At 41.3% G+C, this 12,750-nt stretch overlaps 1 protein-coding gene across 1 annotated transcript; it reads right to left on the bottom strand.

The window, feature by feature from the left end:
• Positions 1 to 467: 467 nt before the first annotated feature.
• Positions 468 to 2,070, bottom strand: LOC112199424. The gene is made up of 4 exons (XM_024340446.1): positions 2,054 to 2,070; positions 1,571 to 1,826; positions 1,086 to 1,420; positions 468 to 942 (listed from the first exon to the last, which is right to left on the bottom strand). Exons 1-4 carry the CDS (start codon positions 2,068 to 2,070, stop codon positions 468 to 470), a joined length of 1,083 nt encoding a protein of 360 aa, XP_024196214.1.
• Positions 2,071 to 12,750: the final 10,680 nt, after the last annotated feature.

The following is a 12,750-nucleotide window of genomic DNA, read 5'->3' as shown; positions in this document are numbered from 1 at the left end:
ACATTGGTTCATCCAGCCAATAACATCACTATGCATATTGCTCGGGTTATAACAGACCTGTTGGAGAATGGCATTTTTTTGGATCACTTACTTAGTGAATAGACAGTCCCTACATAAGTGAAGAGCCGTTTCACTTTGACTCTCACAGAAAACACACATATACGAGTCTAGAACCACACGTTTCAAAGCCAGCCTACCCAAAGAAGGAAGGATATCCAAGCAGACTCTCCAGATATGTATTTTTGCTTTGTTTGGAATAACCACTTTCCAAAGCTTTTCCAAAAACTGGTACCAACAGGAAGTTGCAAAGGATTGAGGCTGGTTGAATGCATGAATGCAAACCGATATGCCTTTTTGACTAAAAACTTACCATCCTTCGAAAGTTTCCAACAAAGCCGATCACTAACCACCCTCCTACTTAAAGGAATTTCTATAATTGCAGCTGCATCCTCCTCCAAAAAAATCTCCTATATTAGAGGGATATTCCACCGTCCCACATCACTCATCAGCTCACTAACTTGTGTGACCTCAACCGCTGCCAACCCCGGGTTGGTAGGCCGCCCAAGAGGTAGCGCCACCACCCAATTATCCGAGTAGATGGCAATATCCGCCCCATTACCCACTTGCCAGTAACAACTTTGTTGAAGTAATTCTCTAGAAGAGAAAATACTTCTCCACGAAAAAGAGGGAGACGTATGAGGCATAGCTTCCCAAAACGAAGTATCCGGGAAGTATCTCGCTTTGTAGATGCGAGCAATAAGAGATGAAGGAGTCATCAGGATCCTCCATGCTTGTTTGGCTAGCATGGCAGAATTGAAGTCGGATAGGCTTCGAAAACCCAAACCACCCTCCTCCTTCGGGTTACAAAGAGCATTCCAACTCTTCCAGTGTATGTTCCTTTTATCTAACGTGCTCCCCCACAGAATCTTGCACATTGCTGTTCTAGGTCATCACAAAAACTCTTTGTAAGTTGAAAAACACTCATAGCATAGGTAGGCAAAGCTTGGGCCACCACCCTAATCAAGATATCTTTACCAGCACCACTCAATAATTTTCCTTGCCATGAAGATAGTTTTTTTGACAACCTTTCCTTAATATACTGGAAGGTAGACGTCTTCTTCCTCCCTACATAAGTGGGCAGACCTAAATATTTTGCATCAGATTCCAAAACTTCCACACCCAACAAGTTGGAAATCTCATCCTGTAAATCAACCAGCACATTCTTGCTAAACACCACTGAGCTCTTAGCAAAATTAACTACCTGGCCAGAAGCCCTCCCATAAGTCTCCAAAACCTCCTGTATAACAGAATAGGACTCCAATGAGGCTTGTGCATAAAGCATACTATCATCCGCAAACAATAAATGGTTCACTATGGGTGCATTAGTACATACAGCAATGCCTGGTAAAAGACCCATTGCCTATTTTTGTTGCAGCAAAGTTGAAAAGCATTCAGCACCAATAAGAAATAGGTAATGTGACAACGGATCTCCTTGTCGTAACCCTCTGCTAGGAATAACATATCCCCGTGGTCTCCCCCTGATCAAAAAAGAATACCGCACAGTACTTACACATTGCATCACCATTGAAATCCAGTTTCGAGCAAACCCAAACCGATACATCACTCTCTCCAGAAAAATCCATTCCATCCTATCATAGGCCTTGCACAAATCCAATTTCAAAGCTATGTACCCATCATCTCCATCACGCTTGTTATGGACAACATGAGCAAGTTCATTTGCCACCAATATATTATCCGTAATCAATCTGCCAGGAACAAACGCACTCTGGTAGGGGGATATCACCTCAGGTAATATGACCTTCAGCCTGTTAGCAATAACATTCGAACAAATCTTATAGATAACATTATAGGGCTGGGCGTCCGGACCCGAAAGACCGAGGGCCCGACCCGAACCGAGTGAAAAAGCCCGAATCGATTCGGTTTTAGATTTGAAATTCTCGGTTCGGTCTAAAGCCCGACCCGAATTGAAATTTTCCGTTCGGTCTCGGGTTCCATATTTTCAAGGCCCGAAAGCCCGAACCGAACCGAATACTGTAGCACATGCCACATGTCAGTCTATGATTGGGTGTTAAAATAATAAGTTAAATATTAAAAAAAAAATTAATACACAACCCTAAACCTAAAGGCCTCCGTGTCCTCCACTCCAGTGAGTCCTCGAGTACTCGACACTTCGACAGACGACAGCCTCCTCTCTTTGCTTGCCCCAAATCTCCCTCAGTCCCTCTCACTCTCTCAGTCCCTCCTCTCTTTCTCTCTCTCTCTCTAGTTTCTCTCCAGTCTCTCTCTCTCTCTCTAGATCGAAAGGGCGGCTCGCAAGTTGGAGACGTTGGTATTGGATCTGAGCTTGAATTGGATCGGCGGAAGGAAGACCCAGCTAGCCATCCGGTGTGTGGAATTAGGGTTTCGATTTCGTTTTCGGTGGAGAAAATTCTGATGGGCGATATGGGTTTTCGCGATTGATAAGGGAATTGGAAGGGTGTGGATTGATAAGGGAAAATCATGGTGAGTGTTCGATCTATGGTGAGTGTTGGAATTGAAGGCACGATCGGGATTGGGGAAAATGCAAGGCTATGCATGGGAGGGGAGGTGAGGAGAGGAAATGGAGTCGGCACATGTTGACAAGCTCCGGTCTGCTCTGGCCTGGAAGCTAAATATGAGTTCTTAGCTCCAGCCTGCTCTCTCTCTCTCTCTCGCTGTGATCAAAGCTTCTTCTCCTTCTTCTCTGCTATACCCAGGTATTCGGTTCTTCTTCTTCTTCTCTCGCTATGACTAATCTGTCTTACCAAAGCTGGGTTCTTTTTTCTTTTTCTTTTTTTAATCTGTGTTCTGCAGTTCATGTGCTATCAAGGTTTTATCTGTTAAAACTTTTAACTTACGCTTAATCTCTGGAGGCTAAACAAGTGACTAATCAACAACTCTCGATTCCGGAGTTTCATTGCTAAATAGGACTATAGAATTTTCGAAGCTTAAACCAAATTGAGGATAATGACTACTGAGTATTTTGGTTCTTGTTATGGGGCTTAACTGCATCATTAAGTAAATGGACATCTGGAAAATGAATGATAGTGATTAAGATTCCATTGTTCATTCTTCATTCTTCTCAAGCCTCTCGTTCTCTGTGTTCCGCCGTTGAAGCTTCAAAGCTCTTATTACGCCTTCACAAACAAAACCCACTTCTCTACTCTTACTGGTATGCACTCAACATCAACTTTTTCTCTCACTCACACCCCATATGTGACTGTTACTTCTTTTATATATTTGGCTGTTGCTCTTTGGCTGGGTTTTCTTCGTTCTTATTTGCTACTTTATTTTGATTTTTGAGTATGTGATTCCGGGACTCTTGGACTCCAAGAAATCGAAGAGGGTCGGGTTTTTGGTGCTCTTAGAATGAACCAAGTCGAATCTTGCTCAAAATTTTTGCAGTTTCTGGTTTTTGCTTTTATATGATGATTGAAACATAAGTCAGTGTGTTCTTTGCAAAAGTAAATACTATAAGGTATACAAAAGTGTATGATTTACAATTTGATATCAACTTGGTGTGTCTCTATTTGGTATTTGGTGCTGTTCTAGAAGAAAAAAAATACTTTTGTTAGGTTTTCCCATCCATTTTAATTTTTAAGCAGTTGAACATATAAACTTTTATAATTAACTGTGCGTTTATGCTTTTTTGTTCTAGGCTGAAATTAGTTTAATGGAACTGTTCTAGGCTGAAACTGTTGGTTACTGATGATATTGGATTCATGGATTGTTGGTTAGTGATGAACTGATGATATTGGAACTGTTCTAATGGAACTGTTGGTTAGTGATGATTCATGCGTTTAATGGAACTGTTCTAGGCTTTTTCAGTTAATGGAACTGGGTTTCTCAGTTACTTTTTCTGTTTCTCTCTTCAACTTTGTAAATTGATCAGCTTTCAAATGTGAATGTAGAGCTGCAAGTTGGAGTTGTCATGGAGTTCTAGACCTGTTGAGCATGGGAGCCGGCCTAGCAGCAATTTGTGATTTTGTGCAAAACGGGAGGATTGTGTTCATGTTTCTGTTGCAGTTGTAGTACCATTCAAACTTTGAATTTCAAATGATTGAACACATGGTTGAAATGATTGAATAAGTTGGATTGTTTTCTGTTGGACAATGGACAATGTATTTGTGAGTTTGTGACTTTGTGTTGTAAACTATATAAATTTGTAATAATGCATGATTACTGTTATGTTAATGAGATAATTGGATATGCATTCTAGTCTTCCAGGTGCCAAAATAAGTGGCAAATGACAGGGTGCAGAATTGTATTTGGAAAACAGGGAAAACAGGCAAACATTCTTGAACTGGAAATTGGGCCCGAAAAAAGCCCGAAAGCTCGAACCGGCCCAAACCGGTTCGGTCCCTGTCGGTTTTCATTTCCAAAAAAGCCCGAACCGGCCCGAACCGAAATTCTCGGTCTCGGTCTCGATTTTACTGATTTTCGGGCCCGGCCCGACCTGAGCCCAGGCCTAGATAACATTACATAGGGCGATTGTCTCAAGTCTGACATATTCTCTGGATTACTTACTTTCGGGATAAGGCAAATGTGGGTAAAATTAATTTGCTTGAGAAATTGACCAGTCTGAAGAAAAATATGAACTGCGTCAAATATGTCACCACCAATAAGTTCCCAATAGTGTTGAAAAAAGAGAGGAGGCATTCCATCAAGGCCAGGAGATTTAGTAGGGTACATCTGAAAAAGAGCAAAACGTACTTCCGCCATGGTATCAGGCGCACAAAGTTGATCATTCATCTGAGTGACACAAGGAGTAATAGCCTCAAGAGTCAAATTCATAGCCTCAAAATCAATTTCGGAAGCTTGAAACATTTTAGAGAAGTAATCAGTAACCACTGTCTCAATACCCACGTCATCCTCTTGCCACTGCCCATCTTCATTAAATAAACCTAGCAAGGTGTTCTTTCTCTTCCAATTCTCTATTTTCCGAAGGAAGAAGCCAGTATTCTGATCACCTTCTTTTAACCAAGTGATCTTTGATCGCTGCCTCCAAAACAACTCCTCTTGGAATAATAGCTGCTGGAGTTTATCCAACAACTCTTTCTTCTCAGATTGTACACTCACTGAAGGGAAAACATTAAACAATTCCTCCATCCTCGAAAGAATTCCCAACATTAGTAATTGCCTACCCCTAAAAACCTCTTTCTGCCACTTATTCAATTGAATTCTAGTGTGCATGATCTTCTTGGTAGCACAAAACATAAGTGTGCCAGACACGTCCGTTCCCCACGCCTCCTTCACTACCCCATCACAATCTGGGTGTTGTAACCAAAACGCTTCAAACGTGAAACGATGATATTTAGGCCTTACCAGTAGAGGGGTTGTACTAGCGCGCACAAGAATAGGAGCATGATCTAAGTCCGAAGGTGCCAGATGGCGGACTCTAGTGTGGTTAAAGATATCAACCCATGACGGAGTGCACACAGCACGATCCAACCGCAGCAAAGTTTCTGAGTTCCACCAAGTAGCCATGGCCCCCTGATACCCCAAATCCAGAAGACCACAATAGCCCAATGCCTCCCGGAAGCCTCTCATTTGTCTCTCCGATCTGATTGGGCCTGCAATCTTCTCCCCATTGTTAAGAATCTCGTTGAAGTCTCCTATGACCACCCAAGGAAGTGAATCACTATAGGCAAGGTCATGCAACAACTGCCATGACCTATCCCTGTCACCGATTCGATCATATCTGTAAAAACCCATCAATCTCCATGACGGAGCCCCAGATTCACCCACAACCACGGCATCGATATGATGTGCATATTTGGTGCCAATCTGAAGCTTCACATCATCAGTCCAAAAGAGTTCTAGACCCCCAACCTGCCCTACGCTTTAAACCTCCTTAGCATGAGCGAAACCTAGCGCCCTGCATAACTTCTCAAAGTCCTCAACTTTGCTAATCTTAGTCTCACATAAGAATACAATCTGTGGGCGATTCTGAGAGCACAAATCCTTCAGAGTCCTAGTTGTAGCATCATTGCAGATCCCTCTGCAATTCCAGCTAAGAGCATCCAAATCCATGGACGCTAAATTTGCTTTCTTCGCCAAGAAAGTAACCCTAGCTCGCGAGTGGCTAGGTCAGGTTTTTGGAGGGGAAGTTCACTTCATGGTTTCTCTCTAACTTTATACACAAGGTTAACTATTTCATAAGTAGGAGGGGATCAAAAGCTGAAATAGTGGTGTTGGTGTATATCTGCAAATCGAAACTGTTTTTCCTTTAATGCATTATAATCTTATTCGTCACTCACTCAATCCATCCACAAAACACTATCTCGATAGTAGAAACTCTTCTCTATCTCTTGTAGAGAATTCATATATGTATCTCACACGAACTTAGGAAACTTCGATATTTATTTTTTCTTTTTAACAAAAGAGACAACAAAAAATTCATTCATAAGCTGATAAAAGAAAGTGGCTTAACAAAATAGGCCCTCCCAAAACAATATTACATTAACCAACACGTGTCTCTACAAGTGGAGAAAACTAATGAAAAACTTACTAAAACTTCTAGTAGCGACCAATATACTCCTTGCCGTCTCAGGTCAAATTGACAGATTGTATGGTGTCTCAGGAGAAAGACCATTAAAAAATAAAAAAATAAAAAATCAGTCAATAAGCCGAACACTCTCGCCTTTGCGCTGTTACAACTTACAGCTAAATACAGATTATCGCGGTTATCACCACCAGAGAAGAAACTCCAAATACAAGCATTATCGGGCCTGAGCTTCTATCTAAGGATGTTTGGGTCCAAAAATCATATTTTAATTGACTTTTAGATTTGGCTGTAATTATCATATAGGATTGAATTGAATTATACCACCATCACTGGGTGGTATAACACTAACACTGTCAAACTCCTTAACGTATTGTTTTTTTCATCACACTCCATATCATATTGTTGACTACAACTATCATTCACATTTACTTTTTTGTCTTGAATGTCATGTGTTAGATTCAATATGAAACTAAATTATAACTCAAGTATACTGTCTCAAATATTAGATTAATGTTATAAAATAAAATTATAAAACCGACTTGGTGGATTGTTGTCGTTATCTATTGGTAATTTGCTGCCGTTATCTATTTAATCTTCTCCTAGATACACACCGTATCTCTCTTTATTACTTGATGGGACAAACTCAATGAGAGTGTCTTTATGTTCTAGCAAGGATCAAATACAAATACCATTCTATTTATAAAGCTGTTGAACACAGCCGTTACATGGCAGTTCCTTCCATCATGGTGTTTGTACCTAAATTTGGCAAGGCCCACGTGGCAGATAATTAAGCTAAGGCCCACACGAGGCAGGACTAGGCCATGGTGGGCCGTGACCTAAAAAATGTTTAGCTGAGTTCTGGCTAACTTTATCCGAGGTCTAGCTCGCCTTAGCTGAGGTTCAACTCACTTTAGTTGAGGCCCGGCTCACCTCACCATAGCCGAGGTCTGGCTCACCTTAGCCATGGTTCTACTCACCCTAGCCGAGGTTTGACTAACTCTAGCCATAGTCCAACTAGTTTTAGATAAGACCAATCTAGCCATAGCTAGAGCTTACTCTAGCTAAGGTCCGGCTAGCCATAGCCGCGACCAACTTTAATCAAGACCAACCGTGCTTCAGCTAGACTAGCAAGGCTCGGTTCGACTCAGTTAAGGTCGCTGATGAGCAAATAAAAGTCACTAAATATCACATCATACGTTCAGAGCACTAATTGTGATTGTTACCAAAGAAATTTTACAAAATAATTATTGAAGAGTCATAATGATCGATTAACAGTTATGCACAATAAATGAATTTTATTCTTAGAATATTACAAAACCAGGTCTCAACAATTAAAGCTGGGATTGAATCTGTTTCATTTTCTTTACTCTGTACTATAAAAAGGGCGGTAGACATCCTTGTTAGAGGTCCACGACCAAAAAATACCAGAGCTCAATACAAATTCAATATTCTCAAATTCTCTATCGCATCTCTACACTTTATCAATCTATAGTATCTCTCATCAATTATTTTACTTACTGGTATTTTTTTTATCTTTCTTGCATATTTATTTTGTCGTTCTTTAATTCCTTGCTCATTATTTTTCCTGCACTTGATTTCTCTGCATCTACTCTCCTGCATTTACTTTTTCACAAATCATATTAAGAAAATCATATAAACAAGTTTTTAGGGTTCATGCGTTTCTTCGTCCGTACTCGTATTGAATCAAGGCATCAGGGTAACACCTTATACTTTGATTTTGTTTTTACTGTGACTTGTGAGTATCTGCATCTTATAGATTTATCAATTATCATTCGCACTTTCACATTCACTCACCGAGTTGCACAACACGAACACTCCGGCTAGCAAAGCCGAATCGTGTAAAATCATTGCATCCAAGGTAAAGAGAACCTCGCTGCATAGATCGATCCTTCCTCAGCCCACAGTCGACTGATTAGAAGTCAGATCAGCTCAAACTCAGTAACCTAGATCAAAACCTCGCTTGGCCTCTCAGCCCTGAGTTGGCACGCCCGCGCATAAGTCATCAAGCCAGAAGGATGCTTGTAAGCCAAGAAGACCTCGGCCAAGTGACAAGTGGTCGAGACGATTTTTGAGCGAACACAAGGAACTGTCAAAATAACATCCTATCCTAATAGATTTGTCTGGATAACCACACATTTGAATTTCAAATTCTTAAATAGATATTTTAATATATAAACTTAATTCGATTACTTAATAAGTTTATATATATATATATATATATTGGTTAATGTATTTATATCTGAATTCAAAATAGCTCATTTACATTAACTGATGCATACAGTATATAATAGCTCGTTCATATCTATTGTTGTGTGATAGGTATGATCTTACAATCTCCCATTGAATTAGATATTATATGATATATACCATGTAAATAACCTATTTCTTTATTGGGGAAAAATTCACCAACGGTGTCCGGACAATTTGGTGACTTTCACAATGATACCTAAACTCTGAATGTTATCAATGTGATACCTAGACTTTACTTTTCTTATTATCGTTGTAGCTCTAGCGGACTTCCGTCACGTCTCCGTCAACTGTGATCACGTGAGCCCAAAAATGAGGGCAAAAAAGACATTTTCCCTTAGTTTGTTTTAGGGAAAAATTCACCAATGGTGTCTGGACACTTAGGGGACTTTCAGAATGATACCTGAACTTACAAAGTTATCAATGTGATACCTGGACTTATTTTTTTGTATCAATGTCGTACATACGACCAATTTCCGTCACGGAGCCGTTAAATTTTGCACGTGAGTAACTTAATGAAGACAAAAAGGACCGATGTACCCTCAAAAGTCTTTTCTTTCTTTCTTTCTTTATTCTTCTTCTTTCTTTCTTTCTTTCTTCTTCTTCTTTTTTGGTTTCTTCTTCCCCTGATTTGAATCATCAAGATTCAAATCATCTTGCTTGTCCGATTCCCACCGCCGATTGCCGATCAAACATCGCCGCTGCGTCTCAATCCACCTTCATGCACCGCAGATGTTTTTGGTTCCCCCCACTTCAAATCCTACAGCAAATTGAAATTGTGCACTGCGGTTTCACCGCTCACTCCGAGTTCATCCCCACTGCCGCCGCCGACGACTTAGCCACCACCACTCTCATTCTCTCCTTCGACCCCCTTTTATACACCATTGATCAGAAACTCAGACAGCCAGCCCTGCACTCTCAAATCACAGCTCCAATCCCACCCCGCCATCATCTCCTTCATTCCCGACATGCAACACCATCTCCACACCATCCTCACCTGCAACTTCATCGGTCTAGCCGACAACTTCGGCCTCTAGCCCAATTTCGATAAGAGGCAATTGTAGACAGACAAAGATTAACAACTTCAGCCTCCACACCATCCTCACCTGCAAAAAATTCGAGCTGTTCTGATTCACCAGCTCCGCCACTCCGCTGCTACCCACCATTGCGCCTCGCCGATTAGCTGACAAAGAACTTGGAGCCTCCACCATCGAGAAATGGAGGCTCGCGTTCTGCGTGTCATGCGCGGAGGATATCGGCACTGTCGGAGAAGATGTTGTCTGAACAGAAATTGAGTTCGGGTTCCACGACGGCAGCTCGACCATTGCGGCCTTGGCTTTCTTGATGAGCCAATCGACGGTCTTGCTGGGCCGGTCGTATCTGAGCCAGTCTTGCGCGTCGTAGAATTGAATGGCGGTGTGGGCGGCGAGCCAGATGCGATGGTCCCTGGGGCCTTTGGCAGTGCAGACCTTGCTGTGGCGGTCCTTCCGGCTGGTGGCCCTTAGAATGTGGCCTCGAGCCTCCACGATTTCGCTGGCGGTGGAGGAAGAAGCAGTCCTTATCCCCAAACCCAATCGAGAAGCAGCGGAGGACTACGTCATTGCACGGTGGTGGAGGTTGCTATGGTTCTCCCCCATTTTTCTTCCTGCATATTCGATGGTGGGTTCTCCGAAAGCGGTGGTGTTGGCAAGGAGAGAAGGAGAGAATAAAGAAACCGAAAAAGAAGAAGAAGAAGAATAAAGAAAGAAAGAAAGAAAAGAAAAGGAAAAAAAAAACTTTTAAGGCTAAATTTTTTTTGTCTTCATTAAGTGACTCACGTGCATCGCACATGCAAAATTTAATGACTCCGTGACGGAAATTGGTCGTAGGAACGACGTTGATATGAAAAAATGAGTCCAGGTATCACAGTGATAACTTTGTAAGTTCAGGTATCATTCTGAATATCCCCTAAGTGTCCAAACACCGTTGGTGAATTTTTTCGGAGGGTAAATCGGTCTTTTTATCTTCATTAAGTAACTCACGTGCATTGCACGTGCAAAATTTAACGGCTCTGTGACGGAAATTGATCGTAGGTACGACATTGATATGAAAAAATGAGTCCAGGTATCACATTGATAACATTCAGAGTTCAGGTATCATTGTGAAAGTCACCAAAGTGTCCAGGCACTGTTGGTGAATTTTTCCATTCTTTATTGTGCACTTGAATTCAAAAATACTATATGTTTTACAAAACTCTGTCAATTAAGCTTTACTAAGCTGGATCATAGAAGAGAATGACAAATTAGCAAGTTGTCAGTCTTTTATAATCACATCGTAGTAATCAAAATTACATGGATTACCTCAAGTGTGATCATGTTTGTTATGTAGTAATCGATTTTCACAAGCATTGGTGATCCTGATGAAGTTATTCAAACTGTATATTTATTGATGTGAAATCAGCAATATCTGAACGTATATACACGCTAAATTATGCAGTACTATATTTGAATAAAACAATTTCATTCAAAATTGTATGAATGAACTTGATAATGACTGAGATGATTAATAACAATGCATTATTAATTAGTTGCAATACATACTATAGTGAAATACATAACTAACCATCAATACTGCCTAAAACTCCCATATTTTCCACATGGCTGATGAACACAGAGACCAGCAATGCTTTGGTCAATGGATCTGCAAGTTGGTCTTTTGTACCTATCTTGTTCACCTCTATTTCATTGTCTCTCACACTTTCTCTCACAAAGAAATACTTAACATCAATGTTTCTCGATCCAGAAGTTTTTTTTTTTGTTTTTGAAAGAAGAGAATTCATTGAACTAGCGATAGAAATCGTTCAAGAGGGCAGCCCACATGAGATTGGGAGCATACAAAAGCCAAATTCGGCTTGACCATAGAGCTAAATGAGAACAAATCAGAAGGTGTACTACACCAACGGTTTGTCCTATTACAATAAAACATTGCTCTGAAGCACCAATAGGGAACTTAGCAAAAACTGAAGATAAAATCTCAGCCTCCTCAAGATAATTACCAACGATAGTACCATTATCATGACCTTGAGATTTGTAGGGTAAATCATCAGTATCTGCAATTCGGGTATGCAAGGACTTGGTAGACCAATCAAAACTAAACTCATCCCAACCTAAAACACACTGCTCTCCAAGGCACTCAATTGTGGTACTCACAGAGTGATTGTACTGAGACTCTTCATAGAATGTGGCAATGATCAATTTACCCAAGAGTAAGCGCAGCACGCCCAAATTATTACAAGTAGTGAAATATAACCAGGAACTAGGTAGAAGGTCTCCTGGGTCCCAAATCCAGACCCATGGGAAATGCAGGCCAAACTGTTGGGCTCAGATTTTGGCCCAAACCCATATTGATCTGGACACCCAAGAACAGGGCACCCCGATACAGATCCTCACCATCTCCGGCGACCTCTTCAATTCCGTCAACTGCAGCACGTCTAGGGTGATGAACCACAGGACCTTCGACCAGCCAAATGCAGCAGCTGGTGTCTGCAGAACCAGAATGCCTACAAATCCTAAACCCAGAATCATCATCGACACCCGCAATTGCAGAGCTATCTCAATACCATCATCAAAGGTCAGCCAAGCCCGGGGATATGAAAGGCGCCTACCTACCTTGATCCAAAATTTCCACCCCAGAAAACAGGATTGACCACGAAGCCTTCCCTGTCGTGGTCGATGACGGAAGCTGCACAAACCTAACAAAGCAGCCAAGGCTGCTAAGCAACACACAATCCACCATCCTTGGAATGGAAGAATGGAAGCGATCTGAATAGCTTGTTCGTCGAGACGAACAATGATGTGGAGGGGACGAGGACCTCCCTGGAAGCCATCTAGAGAAGGCGACGCTAGGGTTTTGAGAGACATCGCTCTGTTAATTTTCAGGCCCACAAGTTAATGCTT

Source organism: Rosa chinensis, chromosome 4 (genome assembly GCF_002994745.2).
Source record: "Rosa chinensis cultivar Old Blush chromosome 4, RchiOBHm-V2, whole genome shotgun sequence".
Taxonomy (NCBI): Eukaryota; Viridiplantae; Streptophyta; class Magnoliopsida; order Rosales; family Rosaceae; genus Rosa; species Rosa chinensis.
Note: the sequence above shows the minus strand (reverse complement) of the source record. Positions and strands in the feature narration are given on the sequence as shown.